This window comes from Physeter macrocephalus, chromosome 4 (assembly GCF_002837175.3).
Source record: "Physeter macrocephalus isolate SW-GA chromosome 4, ASM283717v5, whole genome shotgun sequence".
NCBI classification, from domain to species: Eukaryota; Metazoa; Chordata; class Mammalia; order Artiodactyla; family Physeteridae; genus Physeter; species Physeter macrocephalus.
The window spans coordinates 57,343,894-57,367,937 of NC_041217.1; the positions used below are offsets into that span (position 1 = coordinate 57,343,894).

Here is a 24,044-nt window from a genome sequence, read left to right on the forward strand (position 1 = left end):
GCGCCCCGGTCTGGGAGGATTCCACGTGCCGCGGAGCGGCTGGGCCCGTGAGCCGTGGCCGCTGGGCCTGCGCGTCCGAGCCTGTGCTCCGCAACGGGAGAGGCCACGACAGAGGGAGGCCCGCATACCACAAAAAAAAAAAAAAAAAAAAAAAAAAAGAAGATGGCAAGTGATTTCCTTTAAAACAGCTGTTCAGATTGGACATACCTGACATAGTTCTTCCTTTCTTTAAAAGTTATAGGAGACTTGTAGCTCAGTATTGTTTTTTTTTCTGTTTCTAATTTGCTGCTGATAATGTATATGGATTTAACATGCTGTGTAAGCTGTGTCCTAGTTACTGAACAGTTTATGCAGTGCTGCTTTGCCAAATAAAGTTAAAAGTGAAAGAGGCAAAAAAAGAAAAAATTGAATCTGAGAAACCAGAAGTGAAAGACAAAGTTTCATATCAATTTTTACATGTAGAAATTCCTTTTCATTTCTAGCTTAATTAGTCATAATGTTTTGCCTCATACACTCACAGTTCTTGTAAACATCAGGGTAGATGAAATAGAAATGAATACACCACTACCAAATGGAGTCCAAGCTGTTATGGACACCCAAATCCTACAATCCAAATGATAGCTACAAAAACTAGATTTAAAAAAGCAACAGTGACTACACTGAGCATCATATTCAAACTGCAGAAAATCAAATATAAAGAAATAATATTCAGGGACTTCCCTAGTGGTGCAGTGGTTAAGAATCTGCCTGCCAATGCAGGGGACATGGGTTTGAGCCCTGGTCTGGGAAAATCCCACGTGCCACGGAGCAACTAAGCCCGTGCACCACAATTACTGAGCCTGTGCTCTAGAGCCCGCGAGCCACAACTACTGAAGCCCGCATGCCTAGAGCCCCTGCTCTGCAACAAGAGAAGCCACCACAATGAGAAGCCCATGCACCGCAACGAAGAGTAGCCCCTGCTCACCACAACTAGAGAAAACCTGCGCGCAGCAATAAAGATCCAACGCCGCCAAAAATAAATAAATAAATTTTTTAAAATAAGAAAAGAAATAATCTTCAAAGAAGCCAGAGGGGGAAGAAAACACCTTTCTTAGAGGAGCAAAGGTAAGAATTACATATGACTTCTCAGAAACTCTACACAAGCAAGAAGAGAATAGAGTGAAATATTTAAAGTGTTCAGCAAAAACCCCACCAACCTAGAATTCTGTATCCTGAGAAATTATTCTTTAAAAGTGAAGGAGAAATAAAGACAAACAAAAACAGAGTTTTTATTGCCAGTAAACCTGCCTTGCAAGAAATGTTTTTTAAAGTTCTTAAGAGAGAAGGAAAAAGATATAGGTCAGAAACTCAAATTTACATAAAGAAAGACATGCATAAGAGAAACAATGAATGAAGATAAAAACTAATAGATAACAGTTTATTCAAAATAATAACAGCAACTGTATTTGATGATTATAGCTTATGAGTACTTGAAACAAATGACAGCAAGGATGTTAAGTGATAGGAGAGAAGAATTAGGAATACTTTTGTCTTATAAGGTACTTGCACTACCTGTGAAGTGGTATAGTGTTATTATTTGAAAGTGGACATGGATTTGATGTAAATATATATTGTAAATTCTGGGGAGACCACTTTTAAAAGTTAAGAAAATGTTCCATGGTTGCTACTTGATCGTGAGGTGCAGGGTGCTTGTCAGGGAAGAGATGCCCAGGTTGGCAGGCCAGGCTGAGGCTCTGACCACACAGTGCCAGCAGCAGCAACAGACTCATGCCTTGCACTCAAAAACAAACAAATAAATAAACAAACAAATAAAATTTAAAAAGGAGTATAATTGATATGCTAAGAATGGAGGGAAAATGGAGTCATATAAAATGCTCACTTAAAACCACAAAAGGCAGAAAAATAGTAGAAGAAAAAAGAAGGAACAAAAACAAGGGCAACAAAAAGAAAACAGTAAGACATATGGTAGATATTAATTCAAATATATCAGTGATCACTTTAGAGGCCAACAACTGAATAAACCAATTAAAAGACAGAGATTGTCAGAATGGAATAAAAAGCAACACCCAACTATATGTTATCCACAAAAAATCCACTTTAAATATAAAGACACATATAGATGAAAAGTAAAGAGAAAGATTTACCATGTTAACACTAATCAAAAAAAGTAGGAGTACCTAATATTACTTTCAAAAAAGAAGTCTTCAGAGCAAGGAAAATTATCAGGGACAAAGAGGGGCATTACATAATGATAAAGAGGTTGATATTTCAAGAAGACATAAAAATCCTTAACATGTATGTGCATAATAGAGCATCAAAATACAGAATTACAAGGAGGAATAGATGAATCTATGTTTATAGTTGGAAACTTCAACACCCAACTGTCAGAAATGGACAGAAAATCAGTAAGGACATAGTTGAACTAAACAGCACCATCAATCAACATGGATATAATTGACATCCATAGAGTACTTCATCAAACAGCAGCAGAATACACATATTTCTCAAGCTCTCATGGAACATTTACTGAGATAGACCACTTTCTGAGCCATAAATCACACCTTAACAAATTTAAAAGGATGGAAATCATAAAATGTATGCTCTCAATGTAAGAAATGGCACAATGGAATTAAATTAGAAATCAACAACAAAAATTAAGCTGGAAAATCTCAAAATACTTGGAGATTAAACAACACACTTCTAAATAATAGGTCAGCAAAGAAATCTCTATAGAAATTTAAAAATGTTTTTAACTAAATGAAAATGAAAATACAACTTATCAAAATTTGTGGAAAGCAGTGCTTATAAGAGAAATTTATAGCATTAGATGTATATATTAGAAAAGAAGAAATATCTAAAATCAATAATCTAAGCTTCCACCTTAGGAAACTAGAAAAAGAAGAGTAAATTAAATCCAAAGTAAGCAGAGGAAGAGAAATAATAAAAATTAGAACAGAAATCTATTAAACTAAAAGTAGAAAATCAACAGAAAAAATCAACAAAACCAAAAGTTGCTTGTTTGAAAAGATCAATAAAATGATAAAGCATGGCTAACTAAGAAAAAAGAGAGAAAACATAAATTACTAATATCATTAATTAAGAGGGGACATCACTACAGGCCTCATGGGCACTAAAAGGATAATAAAGGAATACTATGAACTCTATGCCCACAGATTTAATAACCTAGATGAAATGGACCAATTCCATGACAGCACAATCTGCCAAAACTCACACAAAAAGCTAGACAATCTGTACAGGCCTACATTTTAAAAACTTTTAAAAAGTGAGATATAATTGATGTATAATATTATATGTCACAGGTGTACAACATAATGATCCACAATTTTTAAAGGTTATTCTCCATTTAAAGTTATTATAAAATATTGGCTATATTCCCTGTATTGTAAAATATATTCTTATAGCTTATTTAGTTTATACATAATAGCTTGTACTTCTTACTCTCCTACTCCTATCTTACCCCCTGTTTCCCTCTCCCCACTGGTAACCACTAGCTTGTTCTCTATATCTGTGAGTCTATTTTCTTCTATTATATGCATTAGTTTTTTTTTTTTGATTCCACATATAAGTGATATCATACAGTATTTGTCTTTCTCTGTGTGACTTATTTCACTTAGCATAATACCCTCCAAGTCCATCCATGTTTTTGCAAATGGCAAAATTTCATTCTCTTTTATGGCTGAGTAGTATTCCATTATATATATATATATATATATATATCTCACATCTTCTCTGTCCATTCATCTATTAATGGGCACTTAGGTTGCTTCCATATCTTGGCAATTGTAAATAATGCTACTATGAACATTAGGTGTATTCTTTTTGAATTAGTGTTTTGTTTTTTTCAGATATATACCCAAGGGTGGAATTGTTGGGTCATATGGTCTATTTATAGTTTTTTGAGAAACCCTCATACTGTTTTCCACAGTGGTTGCACCAATTTACATTCCCACCAACAGTGTAGAAGGCTTCCCTTTTCTCCACATCCTCACCAACATTTGTTATTTGTAAACTTTTTGATGTCAGCCATTCTGACAGGTGTGAGGTGGCATCTCATTGTGGTTCTGATTTGCATTTTGCTGATGATTAGTGATGTTGAGCATCTTTTCATGTGCCTGTTGGCCATCTGCGTGTCCTCTTTGGAAAAAAATGTCAATTCAGGTCTTCAGCCCATTTTTTAAAATTGGATTTATTTATTTAATTAATTTGGTTGTGTCGGGTCTTAGTTGTGGTAGGTGGGCTCCTTAGTTGCGGCTCATGGGCTCCTTAGTTGCAGCTCACCAGCTTCTTAGTTGCAGCTCACTGGCTCCTTAGTTGTGGCATGTGAACTCTTTGTTGCAGCATGCATGTGGGATCTAGTTCCCAGGCCAGGGATCAAACCCAGGCCCCCTGCATTGGGAGTTCAGAGTTTTAACCACTGCACAACCCCACCAGGGAAGTCCCAGTTTTGGGTTTTTTTTTTTATGTTGATTCATATGAGCTGTTTATATACTTTGGATATTAATCCTTTATATGGTTAATATCAATTGCAAATATTTTCTCCCCATTCATTTAGGTTGTTTTTTTCATTTTGTCAATGGTTTCCTTCTCTGCACAAAACTTTTAAGTTTAATTAGGTCCCATTTGTTTACTTTTGCTTTTATTTCCTTTGCTTTGGCAGACAGATACAAAAAATATATATATTGCTACAATTTATGTCAAAGAGTGTTCTGCCTATGTTTTCCTCAAGGAGTTTTATGGTTTCCTGTCATACGTTTAGATATTTAATACACTTAGAGTTTATTTTTGTATACGGTATGAGAAAGTGTTCTAACTTCATTCTTTTACATGTAGCTGCCCAGTTTTCCCAGCACAGCTTATTGATGAGACTGTCTTTTCTCCATTGTATAATCTTGCCTCCTTTGTCATAAATTAATTGACCATAAGTGTGTGAGTTTATTTCTGGACTCTGTATTCTGTTCCATTGATCTATGTATCTGGTTTGGTTTTTTTTTCCCACCAGTATCATACTGTTTTGATTACTGTAGCTTTGTAGTATAGTCTGAAGTCAGGGAGCATGATTTCTCCAGCTCTGTTCTTCTTTCTCAAGGTTGTTTTGGCTATTCAAGGTCTTTGTGTTCCTGTACAAATTTTTAAAATTATTTTCCCTAGTTTTGTGAAAAAATGCCATTGGTATTTTGATAGGGATTGCATTGAATCTGTAGATTACCTTGGGTAGTATGGTCATTTTTACAATGCTAATTCTTCCAATTCATGGACACTGTATATCTTTCTGTCTGTTTGTGTCATCTTCAATTTCCTTCATCAGAGGATTGTAGTTTTTAAGTATAGGACTTTTACCTCCTTAAGTAGATTTATTCCAGGTATTTTATTCTGGAGTTTTTTTCCTAAATTTTTCCTAAATTTCTTTTTCTGATAGTTCATTGTTAGTGTATAGAAATGAATTTCTGTGTATTTATTTTGTATCCTGCAACTTTACTGAATTCATTGATGAGCTTTAGTAGTTTTCTGGTAGCTTCTTTAGGATTTTCTATGTATAGTATCATGTCATCCTCAAACAGTGACAGTTTTACTTCTCCTTTTCCAATTTGGATTCCTTTTCTTTTTCTTCTCTGATTGCCATGGCTAGGACTTCCAAAACTATGTTGAATAAAAGTGGAGAGAGTGGACATCCTTTTCTTGTTCCTGATCTTAGAGGAAATGCTTTCAGCTCTTCACCATTGAATATGATGTTAGCTGTGGGTTTGTCATATATGGCTTTTATTATGTTGAGGTAGGTTCCCTCTATGCCCACTTTCTGGAGAGTTTTTATCATAAATGGGTGTTGAATTTTGTCAAAAGATTTTTCTGCATCTATTGAGATGATCATATGGTTTTTATTCTTCAGTTTGTTAATATGGTGTATCACATTCATTGATTTGCATATATTGAAGAATCCTTGCATCCCTGGGATAAATCCCACTTGATGATGGTGTATGATCCTTTTAATGTGTTGCTGGATTTGGTTTGCTAGTATTTTGTTGAGGAGTTTTGCCTCTGTGTTCATCAGCAATATTGGCCTGTAATTTTTGTTTTTTGTCAAATCTTTGTCTGGTTTTGGTATCAGGTTGATTCTGGCCTTGTACAATAGAATTAGTTCAGAAGCATTTTTTCCTCTGCAGTTTTTTGGAATAGTTTGAGAAGGATATGTGTTAACTATTCTCTAAATGTTGGGTAGAATTCACCTGTGAAGCCATCTGGTCCTGGACTTTTGTTTGTTGGGAGTTTTAAAACTGCTGATTCAATTTCAGTACTGGTAATTTGCCTGTTCATATTTTCTATTTCTTCCTGGTTCAATCTTAGGAGATTGTACATTGCTAAGAATTTGTCCATTTCTTCTAGGTTGTCCATTTTATTGGCATCTAGTTGTTCATAGTAGTTTCTTATGTTCCTTTATATTTCTGTGGTGTCCATTTTAACTTCTCCTTTTTCATTTCTGATTTTACTGATTTGGGCCCTTTCTCTTTTTTTCTTGATGAGTCTGGCTAGAGGTTTATCAATTTTGTTTATCTTTTCAAAGAACCAGATTTTAGTTTCATTGATCTTTTCTGTTGTTTACTTAGTCTCTATTTCATCTATTTCTGCTCTGATCTTTATGATTTCTTTCCCTCTAGTAGCTTTTGGTTTTGATTATTCTTCTTTCTCTTGTTGCTTTAGGTGTAAGATTAGGTTGTTTATTTGAGATTTTTCTGTTTCCCGACATAAGCTTGTATTAGAAAATTTCCTCTTAGAACTGATTTTGCTGTGACCCATAGATTTTTGTATTGTTCTCTTTTCATTCTCATTTGTCTCCAGGTATTTTCTGATTCCTCTTTGATTTCTTCAGTGATCCATTCATTATTTAGTAACATATTCTTTAGCCTCCAAGTGTTTGTGTTTTTTAATAGCTTTTTTTTCCCTTACAGTTGATTTCTAGTCTCATAGCATTGTGGTAGAAAAAGATGCTTGAAATGATTCTAATTTTGTTAAATTTACCAAAGCTTGTTTTGTTACATAGGTCTATATTATTAAATAAATTAAATCATTAATTAATAATCTTCCAAAACAGAAAACATCAGGTCAACTTGGGTTTAATGGTGAATTCCACCATACATTTAAGGAAGAATATCAATTCTTTACAGTCTCTTTCAGAAGACAGATGCACAGGGAATAGTTCTTTACTCATTTTATGAGGCCAGGATTACTCTAATACCAAAACCAGACAAAGATATTACAATAAAAGAAAACTACAGACCAAAATCTCTTATAAATATAGATGCAAAATTCCTCAACAAAATAAGCAGTATAAAAAAGTTATATACTATGACTTAATGGGATTTATCCTAGGTATGGAAAGCTGGTTCAACATTTGAAAATCAGTGAATGCAATTCACCATATCCACAGGCTAAAGAAGAAAAATCATACAATCACATCAATAGATGCAGATAAAACATTTGACAAAATCCAATACACACTCATGGTAAAATAAAAAACAACCCTCTCAATCTAGACACAGATTTTGTACCCTTCACACACAAAAAAACTGAAGATGAATCATAGATCTAAATACAAAATGCAAAACTATAAAAGTCCTAGAAGAAAATTTAGATGACCTTAAGTTTGGTAATGACTTTTAGATACAACACCAAAGCATGATCCATGAAGCAAATCATTGATAAGTTGGACTTCATTAAAATTTAAAACTACTGCTCTGAAGAAAGTACTGTCAAGAGAACAAGAAGACAGCCAGGAGAAAATATTTGCAAAGATATATCTGATAAAGGACTTTTATCTAAAATATACAAAGAACTCTTGAAACTCAGCAATCAGAAAACAAGTAAGTCTATTAACAAATAGGCAAAAAAATCTGAGCATACACATCATCAAAGAAGGCAATATGTATATGAAAACATGCTCCACATCTTATGTCATTGTAGAAATGGAAATTAAAGCCACTATCACTACACACCTCTTAGAATGGCCAATTTCCAAAACACTGACAACATCAAATGCTGGTGAGGATGTGGAGCAACAAGAACTTTCATTTATTGTTGGTGGGAATGCAAAGTGGTACTGCTACTTTGGAAGACATTTTGGCAGTTTCTTACAAAACTAAACATACTCTTACCAGGAGACCCAGAACTCATGCTCCTTGGTGTTTACCCAAATGAGTTGAAAGTGTATGTCCACACAAAAACCTGCAGCTAAATATTTATAGCAGCTTTATTCATAATTGCCAAAATTTGAAAGCAACCAAGATGACCTTCAGTAGGTGAACGGATAAACTGTGGTGCATTCAGACAATGGAATATTATTCAGCATTAAAAAGAAATGAGCTATCAAACCATGAAAAGACATGGAAGAACCTTACATGCACATTACTAAGTGAAGGAAGCCAATCTGAAAAGGCTGCATACTATATGATTTCAACCACATGACATTCTGGAAAAGGCAAAACTGTGGAGAGACATTAAAGATCAGTGATTGCTGGGTTGAGAGAGGAGGGAAGGATAAATAAGCTGGGCACAGGGTTTTTGTAGGATATTGAAACTACTCTGTATGATACTGTAGTGCTGGATACATGTCATTACATGTATGTAATGACATGCATTACATGTCATTACACATTTGTAATGTGTAATTACAAATTACACATTATGGACTTTGGGTGATTATTATGTGTCAGTGTAGGTTCATTGACTGTAACAAATGTATCACTCTGGTGCAGAATGTTGAAAATGGGGGAGGCTGTGTGCAGTGTGGCAGTAGGGGTAAGGTGTATATGAGCACTCTCTGCAATTTATGCTCAAATTTTCTGTGAACCTAAAACTGATTTAAAAGATAAACCCTGTTTAATAACAACAGAAAAGCAACAACTAATGGTGTCTGAGGATGCCTGATTAAAATAGTGACTCAGTAGCAACCCCCATAAAAGTTCTTTTAGTATCCAACAAAGCACAGATAAAGGAAGCTTAAGATCAGAATCTAGGAGGTCTTCTTTAATTATAATATAATATATTATGATATACCTGAGACTGGATTGGATCCCAAACACACCCCCACCCTATTTTTCTAGGCCACAGCATAAACTACAAATCTCAAGAAGTAGATGGCTTACATGATAGAAAAATTGTTCTGGGCAGAGACAAAGAGGGATAACTGTAAAAGAGGTGTATTCTAGGAATTCTGTAGATAATTTCAAATTTCAGTTCTATGTATTTTTTAGAAAAGGCTTACCATATAGAAGGTAAAGTTTGTGCAAAAATATACAAGCAGGAACACAATTTGCCTGATTTTAGATTTCTCTATTCTACTATAAACAGAAACAGTGTTTGTAGAAACTATGAAGATTGACAGATAAATAAAAATAAGAAGTCAAGAATAAGATTATCAGAATATAAAAGGACTGGTGATGAACAATAAGAAACAGATAAAATAAAGATAACTTTATTCATTTATTTTTATTGAAGTATAGTTGATTTGTGATAGTTTCAGGTATACAGAAAAGTGATTCAGTTATACATGTATATTCTTTTTCAGATTCTTTTCTATTATAGTTTATTACAAGATATTGAATATAGTTCCCTGTGCTATACAGTAGGACCTTGTTGTTTATGTATTTTATATATAGTAGTTTGTATCTCCTGATCTCAAACTCCTAATTTATCCTTCCTCCACCACTTTCCCCTATGGCAACCATAAGTTTGTTTTCTATGTCTGTGAGTCTGTTTCTATTTTGTAAATAAGTTCATTTAAATAAAGGTAACTTTAAATAAATATTGTAAACCTACTGGTAATACTGAATGTAAACATAAACAATTATTTTCTATAATCTCCAGAAGACTCAAATAATTGTTGGTAAAAAATAATTTGTTGCAACTTTTGTAAAATAACTTTTGAAATGAAAAAACATTTTTAAAAGAGGAGATGTAAAATTTAAATATTAATGTAATAGCAGTATCTGGATGCAAATCTCAAGATTACATTAGCAAATAATAAGTGAAGGGGTGGCTGTGGGAAAAAGAGACAGGTAATGTAGGCTAAGCTTTCTGTTTACAGGGAAAGATGAGGTTTCAGTCTAACTTCTAATAAACTGGGTTTTTTTTAACTTAAAAGTAAACACTAGTAAAATTAAAAACTGTATTTACATATGCATGTGCATAAGATTATGCATATACATAATCTTTCAAGGTATTAGAGAGAAGAAAAGAAAACTTAGGCTTAATTCAAAAGACAGAAGAAAGGAAATAGAAAGGAAGCATTAAAAAAAAGAATAGTGTTACATGAAAGAATTAAGACCAACTGCAGTAGTTATAACAATAAATATAAAAAGTCCCCTATTAAGAAAAAATAATCTCTTTCTTCTCTAATTCATGACACTGCTCCCTTTAGAATAAAGACTAATGCAACATAACCCTTTTAAGATTAAAAATGAAAACTTTACATTCTTCCCAACATGTAAAGTAAGGGGATGGGTAGTCCTATACCCAATTTAAGGACAGAAGAAATAGATGTCTTACTTTAAATAAAGAGCTAGGAATGAAATAGGTTTTCCTGACATTCATTCATTCTTCTGTTCATTTGGCAGCTTGGGCATCCTTCCTTTTGTCTCAATAAATGTCACATATTTTCCTATATCCATTTTTATACCATGTAGTTTGTTAAGATACCTGTGACCAACTACATAAGAGTAGTGACTTACCCACATTTCCAGTCAGTAGTATCCTGGTACATGAATCAGTATACAGCGATGTCAGAGAAATGGCAGCATGTTTTGTGAAAGGCAGAATATCTTTCAGTAGTCTTCCCTATAGAAAGTATGATAATAAATTCTATAAAACATCAATATTGGAGTTGAGTTTCTCGATAAATAATTTATCCAAAGAACTATGTCTACTAATTGTAACATGATTCTCTTCTTTGTAATAAAAATAATTTGAAATTATCTATAGGGACTTATTTCTTTGAAATTAAATATTCATAAAAATGGAGACAACTATTATCATAATTATAAGCATTTAGACTGATTATTGTAGATCACCCCTACACCTGAGGGTTGTTTTCGCTCACTTCCCATGACCCTTTTCATGCAGTTCCTCAACCCTTTTCCAGTGACATATTCTCCTTTTAAATAAACATTCTTTTCAGATTTAAGTGTATCTCACTTATTTTAAGTGAGAATATTGTATTCGCCTTTTGAGAAATATCTAATTTTGAATACTGGAGCAAGATAAGGATTGAAATTTGGCAGAGTGTTTTTTGGCATTTAGTATAAGTCATCTCTGGGAAGGACTTTCATATACATTTCTCTACTTGGAGATTAAACATCGAAGCTTAGGAAGAAAAAATTTGAATCTGCCACTTGTTTCCTGTGAGTTAGTTGGATATAATCTTTTTTCCTTCTATTGCTCTCACACTTTTATTATTTATCTATCAGGGAAGAAAAAAAGCACTGCTCAAATACCAGGATCATCTCAGGGAAAATTATTGTTACAATATTTTGTAGCATTTTCAAGCCAAGAGTTTCTCACTAATAAGTTAGAGTCAACTGATCAACTGGGAGGTTTTATCCAACAGACAGCTATGCTGTTCTGTGTTGTTGGATCTCACTATCTGCCATATAAAACTTGCTGTTTTCTGGATTTCCCTCTAGAAAGGAGCCTTACAAGTGGTGCTACCTCCCTTGCCTCTCTAAGAATTTCATTGTCATCATCATCAGTCTACTCAAGATCCTTCCTTCTGTCATTTCTGGACTCCCAATTCAAACCCTGCCCCACTTTCCACCCCCAAATCATTTAAAATCTTTTAGTACATGAAAGTTATTTTTTCACTATAAAATGTTTAAGAACTCTTAATACTATTGTAATAACTTCTTCCAATAGTTTGGATAACTAAAAGTTTATGTATATTCAACATTTCAGTGTTCTTACATTCTTTAATAATATATTCATCATTAATATTATCTAATATTCTTTAAATATCCAGTGAAATATATGGTGGGTTGTATTCATAGCTCAATGTAAAGAAAGATTTGAAATACAGTAGTTGTCTTAGCAGTGTTGATGATTTGATCTTCTGAGTTACAAAACTGACCTATTATAAATTTTGAGTAGTATTTTCAGTAAGCAGGCTGAAAAACTAGGATTTTGGCTAGAAGATTGAACAATAATAGAATTAGATGCTATATGGAACCTTAGAAGGCTAAGGTTTATTCAATAATCCTTTTTATCTTTCCTATTCTTTGCTGTTCCAGGAAAATAACAGGCCCCGTCACCTCCAAGGTCCACAAGCGGAGATGTCCATCCTCATGTGCAGTGACAAGGATAGGTGGTTGAGTATCTGTTAAATTGGTGCTTTCCAGATGTTTTTTATCCACTGGCTGTTGCTCACCTACCGTGACATCTTTTTGCTCACCTGTTGGAAAATTAGTGAGTTACCAGTGTTTGTTATACTTGGAATTTCAAATTTTATAGAATGTAAAAGAGGAGGCAGGTAAGAAATTAGCAACAAAACAAAACAAAACCCACATTCTTTTGTCTAGAATTTTTTTAATCCCAGAGAACTTCAATCAGGCAGAGAACAAAAAACCATTAACAAATGGAATCCTGTATCACTGGAAAAAACTAAAAGGGCTCATTTTGGGTTCTATTGAAAAAGCCTTTGCACTGTACATAGCAGCTAAAACTAGATATACATCCAGTATAAGTCTTACACATTACAAAATGGCTTATGAATCTAGTATAAGTTTTAGGGAAATGGGCTGGAGACTAAGAAGCTCAGTAATATTTTGGATTTTTAAAATCTAGGGTTAGTAGTAACTAACTAACTAACTAGTAACTAAAAGGTATCATCCTAATGGAAATTCTGCTTCTTAGACTACTGAGTCATATAGCACCTTAACATTTAGTCACAAAAAGAATATATGTTAATTAGAAGTACTCTATCACCTAAACTCCCTATTGCAAAGGAATTGTTTTATTATAAGGAAGAGAGGAGATTTCATACCGACCTTTAACCTCACTGTCATGTATGCTCTGTTTGCTTCCCTGAATTTGGGGAGAAAAAGAGATAATATTTCTATGACATTGGAAGGAAATGAGATATACCGGATGAATAGATTTTTTCATAGTTAAATTTATATCTCTAAGCATTAGGTTTAAAGTTTGTTTTTTTTTAAGCATTAGTTTTAAAGTTATTTTTAAATTAATTCTTTGAAAAGATGTATTAAGAGATTCATAAATAGGGTATTTGTAACACAACCTTTTCCTAGTGGCTCCAGTGTAGCATAATAACGAGAGTAATTAAATACCTAGTTCATGCTGTGTTCTTGGTGTATATGATCTCTAATTCCATTCACGACCATGCCAGTTAGGTTTTATTATTCCCTTGTTATTGATGGAGAAACAGAAACTCAGAGATTAAGTGACATCTCTAAAGCTAATCAGATAATAAATGGAGTGCTTGGGTTTAAGTGCAAGTCTGTCTGACACACATCTTTACAAACTTATTTTTTCCACTACGCTAGTGCTTTTTTTTTTTTTCGCGGTACACGGGCCTCTCATTGCTGTGGCCTCTCCCGTTGCTGAGCACAGGCTCCGGACGCGCAGGCTCAGCAGCCATGGCTCACGGGCCAGCCGCTCCGCGGCATGTGGGATGTGGGATGTGGGATCTTCCCAGACCGGGGCACGAACCCGTGTTCCCTGCATCGGCAGGCGGACTCTCAACCACTGCGCCACCAGGGAAGCCCCGCTAGTGCTTTTAAAATAATTTATGCAGTGAAAACTTTCCTCAAACAAAATCCTAGCTAGAAATGAAATGTGTAAAAATATATAAAATTGGGGCTTCCCTGGTGGCGCAGTGGTTGAGAGTCCGCCTGCCGATGCAGGGAACACGGGTTCGTGCCCCGGTCTGGGAAGATCCCACATCCCACATCCCACATGCCGCGGAGCGGCTGGCCCGTGAGCCATGGCTGCTGAGCCTGCGCGTCCGGAGCCTGTGCTCAGCTTGGAATTGAGAACACAGTTTGAAAACCATGGCTTTACATTACATTGTTATTACATGCTGTCTCTTCCCGCTGTGAAATGTGTGTAATTGTGTAATACTTTTTAGCAAAAGAGATAGTCTAAAATTATTATTTTATGAACTTAAAAGTAGCCTATGTAATTTATTTTCTTCATGATTATTTGCAGATATAAAAGCCTTGAAAAAATAGGAAAAAAAGATGAAGACAGTTTAGACTTTGCTTTCTAGGGAAAACAAAAAAGTTTTTACAAACATGCAGGGGCGGGACTTATATGCAACAAATCACTATTTTTGAACCAACATTGGGTGTAACAGGAAGACGTACTCTCCTTATTTCTTGCTTACCTTACTACTCTGTGGACCCTTGCTAGAATCACATTGGGATGAAGAACATACGGAATCCTGACTTGATCTCCTACAAGGAGAGGGAGGAAGCCCAAAGAGGAAAAGTTAAGATAATCTATCATACTCAAAGGGCGCTCTCCTCTGTTTTAATTTCAGGTGATTACTCTTGCCACCATCTGTGGATTCTAGTGTGGATACTGTGGATACTGCCTGGGTGTGGGACGTAAAAATCTGCTCTGTCCCACTGTTAAGGCTAGATTTTGTCCCAGAGGCTCTGACACTGAAATGGTGGGGAGTGGGGTGGCAGTGGGGAGGCCTGGAAAACCTGGTAACTTCTGCTCTACAGTTTCCAATTCTGCTAGAATGGGCTGCAAACTGGCTTAGGGTTCTGGTGCAGATATATACAGATGAGGTCCTAAAAATATTCTCAGAATAAGAACATTTCAAGTCAAGGAGTAGGGAAGGTGTTACATTCTGGCTCACTTCTGGATGATGATAGTACAGAAGCCTTTGATTTCTCTCCAGAGATATGTTTACCATTGCCTATTGTTTACTGAAATCAGAGCTCTCAAGCAAATACAAACAGGAAAATCACCTTTTCTTAAAATTAAAAAAATCCCCTGCTCTCGCAGAAATGAAGATTGCTCAGCTATAGTAGATGTCATATGAAAACTGCTGCCATATGATCTTTCATATTTGCCCTATAAATCCTTTTTTCTGCTTTACATCAGTGCTCATAGAGTTGTCTTTCGGCTACAAATATGGTCAAGTGAGCATTTTCCCTCTCTGCTACTGTTGTAAAGGGAGCTGTGGACTGAAATGGTAAGGGAAATTAGATCCCCACACAGCAAATTAAATCTTCCTGGGGACCATCCACCTATGAAAACAATAACAGGGAAGAAAGATGAAGCCAACTAGTCAGCCCAACTATGTCTTCCATCAACTGTACCTTCCTCAATGCTGGGATGAGGAGAACTCTTTTTATATCATCCACATAAGTCCCAGACAGTATTTCTTGATCAATAAGTACTGAGTTACCTTGCACATTCAGGGTTACAAAAGAGAAACAGTATGTCATTAATTCTAAAGCGTTTAGGATCCAAGTCAGGGTCCACAGTGAAGCAATCTTCAGGTCTGTACCTAGGAATAAGCATACATTTACATGATAAAAATTTACAAATGTGGTAATTTACATTACTATATCATATACCCCATGCAGAACTAATCAACTCCTGAAATGTTCATTGAATATAGAGAGAAAACCCAGAGGTATAGCATTTGAACATACCTTCCTTAATAAGGTTCTGTATAACAACATGATCTCTTAGTGCTTAGAAGTCTGTTAAGTCAATTAGCTTGTCTATTTTTTAAACCTATAGTTCACAGAGTGAGCTTATATAACCTCCTGGTAGTTTCATATAGTTTAAAGAATAGATTTCTACTCTTCGAATAAGTGGAGTGAGAAATTTGAAAAAAATGTAGTTACTACCCTCAAGTAGCTTATAATTAAGTGGAGAAGAAAAGCAGGTAATTTGGTGATCACACTATTCTTGCTGCTTGAGTCTCCCATTAGCCCAGATTCCCAAGAACACCTTCCTAGGCAGTTTCCTGGGAGCAGAGTGATGGTCTTCCACTGCCTGTCCTGGCACTTCATGGTAGGCTTTTAAGCCACACTTGACATTCCTTATAGCAAATAGACCTTGTAGCAAACTGTTCTTTTTCCTTTAGTGGAAATTGCCTCTGCTAATTTGGACAGACAAGTGATGAAGGACCTCCTGGGGAGTGAACCAAGCTCAAAAGAGGAGCCTGCAAGTTTGATGACTTGTTGAGCTCCAACTTTTTACATATTTCTGCTCTGCAGGTGAACTGAATGGTGAAGTGGACTATTCATTAGCAACAACAATTTCTAGTTTGCACCCAAAAAAAGCATGGGGCTTTGAACAGAAAGAGAAAACTTATTTCTCCTGACTGGTGAAGGGATCTTAAAGCAAAGTTTGAGGTAGAGGTAGAGATGGCCCCCACCAGCAATATGGAAACCATGTTCAACTTTAGAGTCTTTAAACTAGGCCTAAATTACCTTGGACAGTTCTGTGTTAAATTATATGCTATGTGAAATACTCCAGTGATTCTAAATCAATTGTTTTTATATAATCATCTTGTTATAGGAAGAGGACACTATGTATGACCCATTACCGTCAGTTATTTTTCTTTGATTGGTTATTGGATTTGCATGCATCCCTTTGTAAAATGCTTAGCACTTCAACAAGGAAGACCTTCACCTTTGAATTGGGAATATTCTCAGGGGAGCTGCCCTCTCTTTTAAGCTGTGGCAGTAGGACTATGGTCTTTGCCTTTTTACTCTATATGTTTTCCCTAAGTAGTGAGTCATACACAAGCTGACACAATGTGAGAACTGAATTAATAAGAAGGTGAGGAATTGTGCAGTGTATATTGATATAGGAATAAAACGACAAGTATACAGTCTGTGAGAAAAGCCTAAGGGCAAGGGTTGAAGGGAAGGAACTGAAGGATGACAGGAATTCTAGTGGCAGGGCCTAGTAGAACCTGAGCTGAGGTACAGAGGAGGGTTCTGCCGAAACAGATACTTCAGCTAAAGTTTCAAAGGAAAATATACACAGAATCAAAAAAGAAAGGACTATTTCCTCCCAAAACTTGGTTGAAAGTGAAAACTCTGACATAGACTGGAAAGGGTCATGGAGTCCAGGTAGATGTATGCAATGTACTATAGCTAGACAGGCAGAGATTTCTTTTGCTTTTTTTTCTTCTTTTCCCTGTCCTCTCTGACTCTCTTCTCTCCTCCTTTTATACCTCTTTCCTTCCCCCAAATGCTTAGATAGAATTGATTTTATTTTTAATTCATTGTTAAAGTTCTTGGCTATCTTGTACCTCAAAGTACAATTTTACAAACTCTCTTGACATAAGGTATTCATACATGGCCCTTGCTTAGAGCCCAATTACATAACTGGGGAAAGCTTATTATTTATAATCCATCCATAACAAATAATACAATGTTACATTATTTCCTTTATAACCAATGGTAAGGACATTTAGAAATGGACTGCAAGGGGAGGGTAAAGTTTGTGGAACAGAGCAAATCTAATTGGTTGAGATGTAGAATTACATGTCATGTCCTTGTTAATACTGACCTGTACTAATGTGTTGGGGTGGTGAATAAGAAGGAAATCCCCTCTTGAATACTTCTCACCATTTGACTTTGGTGACTGAGTAGATAGTGGTGTCAATGGGAATACAGGAAAAGATGTTTTGGGGGAGGGTATGTTGGGAAGAAGATTTGGGCATGTGGGACTTTAAGGGTCTTGTAGGCAATCCAGATGGTGTAATTGCCAGTAGGCAATTGGATATGTGTGCTTGAAGCTATGATATTATTATTTAAAATTATTATGTATTTTAAGTATTTGTTAAGGTTATGAATTTGGACAAGACTATACATGGAAAGCATGTACATACTCTAGTACATACTCAAGAAGAGTAAATGTAAAAGCACTTGGGAATACATATACTTAAGATTCACTTTATTCATATCATTCTGGGATTTAGACACTTAGAACATAGTCTCCTTGTGAACATAACCTCTAGGAAAGCCTCCTTGAGAGAGTTATCATCCCTTTTATTTATTGCTTTATTTTTTTAAGTATTTATACTTTTAAGTATTGAATGTTACTCTGGCTTTTCTGCAGTGCAACTTTTTATGGAAATGATTATATTATTTAAGGAAACAATGCAACTCACACTTCTTTGACAGTAGATGTTACAAAATTCCATAAGATGATCACACCATTTAAGGTTCCGGCAGCTATCAAATTATATCCTTCTACTTGTAATAGATCGATGCAGTTCATTTCTATACTGATGGCAGGATTCTGAAGAAGGAAGGAAACAGACTCAATGACCATAATGAAAACAGTATCTAAGCACAGTACAAACACAATGTTCACACTTTATTATTCTGTCATTAACTTAAAACAAAAAATATATATATTTAAATTCTAAAGCATGAAAGTTAGTAAAAGCTAAATTCTTTTGGCATAAAATATTTTAATTTGTAGAATTTATTAAAACAACAAAAATATAGTCTCCTTCTCTACTGTCTTCTTCCTTCAGCCGTAACTACCAACCATTAAATTACCTTCCCATCTTTCTCTCCTCTTCAAACATCTTGAAAGAATATTCTATATTAGCTGTTTTAACTTACCTTCCTTTCACCCATCGTCTGGCTTCTGCTCCATGCCACTCTACGAAAGCTTTTTCTAATTATCACTAAAGACTTTCTATTGCCAGTGCTATTTGATACTTTTCAATTGTCTTGCCTCAAGTATTTTTTTGGTACCTACTATGTTAGGTTCTTGGAATATATAGTCAAACAGAATGTCAGTGACCTGGCGAAACTTATAATACAATTCAAGCATTCAGATAAAGTGCTGATTACTGTACAGTTTTTTTTTTTGGAGAGTTATGTTTTATTCGACAGACATACTGAGGACTTCAAGCCCAGGAGGCAGCATCTCAAGTAACCCTGAGAAAACTGCTCCAAGGAAGTGAGGGGAGAGCTAGGATATATAAGAGTTTTCCAACAAAGAGCAACAAAAGATTACTGTTAATAGAAGAAAACTAGATATCTCAATTTAAAGAATTTAGTGCTTTTCTATATGTGGGAAGATGCAAGAGTCTGGACTCACTGAGATCATTCCTTTGATATACACCTCATCTACCTGGGGCCAGTATCCAGTGTTTTTACATCCTGAGTTTCCTCAGGGCTCAACTTCAGGAGTGGCTGTAGTCTGATGCCTGCTAGATGGCAGGTATTCTTTGTTCCCTTCCTGAGTTCCCTCAGGACTAACCAGCTCACCATCAGAGGTGAGCAATTATTGATGACTGTGATGTATTTTTTACTGATATGGCAGGCAATATTTAATTTCTTAATTCCTCCTCTTGGTCTGAAATTTGAGCGATACTTGGGAGACATTTCATGACCAATTTTTGTCTCATGGTGCTCAGAGTTTCTTCCCAGATCAGGCAAAAATTTTTGTTGATATGTTACTCCAGGTGCTAATTTCTGGATTAGGCTCTGTTGATAATTACAGATTCTCTGGATCCTCTGTCTTACTAGTCTATTATGATTCATGAAATGTTTTCCCTTTTTGCTTCTTCCTATACCTAGAATCACACTATTACTAGGTCCATTCACATCTCTACAAATGACCCAATTTCATTCCTTTTTATCGCTGAGTAATATTTCATTGGGTATATGTACCACATCTTCCTTATCCATTCATCTGTCATTGGGCATTTAGGCTGCTTCCATGACCTGGCTATTGTAAATAGTGCTGCAATGAACATTGGGGTGCATGTGTCTTTTTGAATTATGGTTTTCTCTGGGTATATGCCCAGGAGTGGGATTGATGGGTCATATGGTAATTCTATTTTTAGATTTTTAAAGAACCTCCATACTGTTCTCCATAGGAGCTGTATCAATTTACATTCCCACCAACACTGCAAGAGGGTTCCCTTTTCTCCATACCCTCTCCAGCATTTGCTGTTTGTAGATTTTCTGATGACGGCCATTCTGACCAGTGTGAGGTGATACCTCATTGTAGTTTTGATTTGCATTTCTCTAATAATTACAATTATTTTATAAGTCATAAATGTGATCTATGTCCTCAAGATGTTTAGCTAACATCATCAATTTTGTTGGAGGCCTGGTGACACACTGGATACAGTAAGAGACAACAACCTTATAAAATAGACAGGATATAAGTAATACAGCTAGTAACATTGATAAAGTCAATAGTGCAACAGGGAGACACAAAGCATAAACAGTTTGGAAACAAAGAACAAATTAAAACAATTATTGTAATCCAGTTGCAATAAACCATCAAGTTCACAAGAGAGCCACCTGGAGAAGCCAAATTCTGGGTTAATCAGGTAGAGAGAAAAAGATAAATGTTTCTTCTTGGTTTACAAAGGTATACTTTATCAACTTGTTGTAGGACATAGCATAAGAAGAAAGATTTTTTTGGAAAACAAAGATTAAAGCTAGTATATTTTACAGAAAGTCATAAAGTTATAAACCATATTTTTCAGTTCATTTGGCCCCATGAAATTAATTTCTGTTGATCTGGATGAAGTCATCAGATTTTCCATTAAAGTTTTGTCATTTGTTCCTCAGTTCAGTGGTGTTATCTAAAGGCTATCAGAGACTTATATTTGTTTAAAAAAAGTCCTTTTTATGAGTCTTCTTGAAGACCCTCACTTTTGTAAAAGCATCAGAGTAAAATAATGATTGTCTATAAAAGACAAAACTTAAAATAGCATGGTTAAAGATTTGAATACAATGCAATTGGCAAGAAACTTGGATATTTCTGTGACATATAACATTTTAAGATAATCACTAGAATTATGACTGATAACATATCAGAGCATATCAGATTTTAGGAATTTAATATAAATTTTGGAATATATATATTAATGACATTTATCCATACATTATAAGCTAAGGTTCATCTCCAATCACTTGGCAATGTTCTTTAAGTAATTTAACATACCAAATAAACTTAATTAGTTTAATATTTCCCTTGGAGATATCTCAGGTTTCCTTCAAAGCCCTTCGAAGCAACCCAGGGTCAGCTGGAGGCTAAAAGAACTTTAGTTAGAGTTTGATATTTAGGAAGTTTGTTAAAAATATAAAAAAGGTTTTAAAATGCAACAGGATCATATGTCACTGCAAAACAATACTTATTCACTTAACCAAACTCACAAAAATATTAAAAAAACAAAACAAAACAAATACAGATCACTTAAGGGCACAGAAACTCACACAATCTGTTATCAAAAAGGAGCACTCTAAGAAACTTTGTTCAAATTCCAGTCTTGTACTAGCTTACTTAACAACAAAATCCATTAACTTAATTAACTTCAATCTAAAATTAGTTAATCCTGAACATGCATAAAACTTCAGAGTTCCTTTCCATAATCTCTCATCACTTGCTGTATCCATATTGGTTCATCCCTTATCTTTCCATCCAAAACCAACTAGCTCTAAGACAGACTTTCCTCCAATAAAATGTAATTCCATTCCTCATACCTTCTTTACTGAAAACACACATTCTACTTTCCTACAGTATACTGGAATGTTTCCTTATTATTCCTATTTGCTTTAATTACATGTTTAAATGAGAATCCTCAACTCTTAAAAACCTTAATTTCTAGTGAAAACTAAGAAGTAAGCAATTATGAACTTTTACATTAGCATTCTGTAGATTGGTAAACATAATACCAGTGATAATTTCTTTAAAAACATTTGTTTTCTTATAGAGAACATCTCAGGGTGGCACCAAACATATTTATTTATAGTCCTAAATACCTTTAGTTTCTCTGTTTAATAATTGATGTCTCAGTATCTTATGTTATTTGGGAATCACCTAGCTATTTAATAAACTTCCATCACTTAAATTAGAACAACACTAGAACTTTGTTACCAAATATCTGGAGAGATCACTTTAAGTAGACATTTCTAAAATATAATTATTTTTAAAGAGTTAACCAAAAAGCTTTTATCTCAATTAATTTACTACAAAGTTTCATCATATCAAGTTATTTTTCTTGTAATAGATATAATAAGGTCTTATATGACTTCTGTTAAACCTAGGCACAATAAAATATTATACTTAATGTTGATGACTTTAAAGACATGTCTATTAGATCAACAGATTTTACCTTTAATACCAGGTATCAACTTAATATTGAATATTTCCCAGTTCACATGAACCTGAAAGTCATTTTAGCCAGTTTCTTTCCTATTTAATTTGTATGTGCTTAGTTTAAAATTGAGCTCTTTATAAATTCAATTCTGAAAATACCTTCCAGATGTAGAGCTATCTCATATGTATAATGTGTACACAGATATATAAACAGGCAAAGCTAGAGATCTCATGGCTTCACTAAAAAATAAATAAATAAAACAAAAAAAACCAGTTATGAATCAGGTATTACAATATAAACTTATTAGTTTACAAAGAACAGTTGGAAGACATTAAAGTTGTTTGCTCAGTTGACTAAGGCTTTATTATTTGTAAAGTTTGGTTTGAATTTTAAAACTGTCACTTTGTTATTTTTTTCCCCTTGGTGTCAGGTTCTGCCTAATTGAGCTAATTAGGCTCAGTCTCAGGTCCTTGTGATCTGAATTTACATTCTGGTTTGTAAAGATTTGCAAGAGAAAGACAGTTGCTTTTAATTCCCCAAAGAACAGGTCTGTCACCTACAGGATAGTAAAAGATTGACTTGCCCAGCTATATTTTATATCAGTGAGAAGATTTCTAACTACACTGAAATTTATGAGCTCTATGTTCTAGAACATTAGAATTTAGTTTATCATACATTCAAAAGCTTATATAAGGCATTCAGCAAAGACCTTCTTTCTGAGTTTACAAGTTAAACCCAGAGCAAAATCACTATTTTTATTTTTATTAGCCCTTGAATGTTAGTTTCCAGGTTTTACTTTTTGTATGGCTCAGGTACCCCTATTGGTTTCTTTTAGTATGTTCAATTAATATTTCCTGAGGGACAGATCTATATGCCTTGTCTTATAATACTGATAGGGACAGAGTAAAGGAACAAACTAGGTGATTAAATAGTTAATCCCACTAGGGTATTGTAAGTAAAGAAAAAATATGGGGGACCCCTGTAAGCTGATGATCACTCAAGAAAGTAGGTTTGCTTAACCACAAAACCAATCAGGCTTGCTTAGCAACAAAACCATGCAGCAGAAGCATAAGACATGCCCTAAAACAATAAAACAATTGTGGCATGAGACCCACATCTTGCCCAGCAAGCTCAGTAAGTTAATAATCCCTGGGACATGTTCTCTGCACACATGAAAAACAATAATTTATGGAAAGGTGACATTTCAAAGTGAAAGACCTTCATTGTACTGAGACTTGAAATAATTTTTCCATAGTGCCATGACAGTCCCAGCTTGACCATGTAGGGACAAGAAAACTCCCCTGCCCAACCTGGAGGAGGAGCTGATGATGGAAGCTTGATGTCTACTCAAGAATGAGGAATAAGTTGGTCTTTTCCCCCCCGCCATTTTTCCTTTGATTATAAAACTGTAGCCCACTATGTTCTCAGGGCAGCACCCTCTCACCCACCCACTTGTAAGCCTCACAAGCTTCCTATGCTAATAAATCACTTCTTATCTATCACTTTGCCTCTCACTGCATTCTTTCTGCACTGAGCCATAAAGAACTGGAGCTCTTCAGAGCCCCCTGAAACACAACCTAGTGATTTCAATACCACACAGAGGAAGCATTCCCCAGTGAAACATGCCTATCTCTCAATATAATTAAACAAAGAAACATAACCATCTTATATAAAGCCCATTTAAATATATCAATTTTATACACTTTCATCTCAATTCTGTCACTTTTTATACCTTAGTTTTCATTAGGATCCAATCAACAAACTTTGATCTTACAGGAGGTGTTCTAGAAGTTTTTCTTTCTTTTTATTCCCTGCCCATTTTATCTATTTTTATATAAAAGGCTCTGGGATCCCCAGAGGGGGTTGAGCCAAGGAACTCAGGTGCTTTGGCTCAACTGTT

General features: G+C 34.9%; 2 protein-coding genes across 6 annotated transcripts in view; one reads left to right on the forward strand and one right to left on the reverse strand.

Annotated features, from left to right (window-relative positions):
• Window positions 1-24,044, forward strand: part of LOC102975635 (protein-L-isoaspartate(D-aspartate) O-methyltransferase-like) — a 194,397-nt gene that overhangs the window by 107,988 nt on the left and 62,365 nt on the right. For 3 of the 4 annotated variants that reach the window (XR_008617092.1, XR_008617096.1, XR_008617094.1), the window contains one exon: window positions 12,291-12,465. The gene's annotated coding sequence lies outside the window, so the exon portion shown is untranslated. Of the gene's footprint in view, window positions 1-12,290; window positions 12,466-24,044 lie in introns of those variants that run through there. The other variant, XM_055084224.1, reaches the window with a different exon arrangement.
• WDR64 (WD repeat domain 64) overlaps window positions 1-24,044 on the reverse strand; it is a 168,510-nt gene that overhangs the window by 25,953 nt on the left and 118,513 nt on the right. For both annotated transcript variants that reach the window (XM_007118137.3, XM_028488653.1), the window contains 6 exons: window positions 18,176-18,306; window positions 15,443-15,544; window positions 14,405-14,474; window positions 13,047-13,083; window positions 12,312-12,451; window positions 10,740-10,845 (listed from right to left, as the gene is read on the reverse strand). In XM_007118137.3, the coding sequence (XP_007118199.2) occupies window positions 10,740-10,845; window positions 12,312-12,451; window positions 13,047-13,083; window positions 14,405-14,474; window positions 15,443-15,544; window positions 18,176-18,306 (586 nt within the window). The remainder of the gene's footprint in view (window positions 1-10,739; window positions 10,846-12,311; window positions 12,452-13,046; window positions 13,084-14,404; window positions 14,475-15,442; window positions 15,545-18,175; window positions 18,307-24,044) is intronic.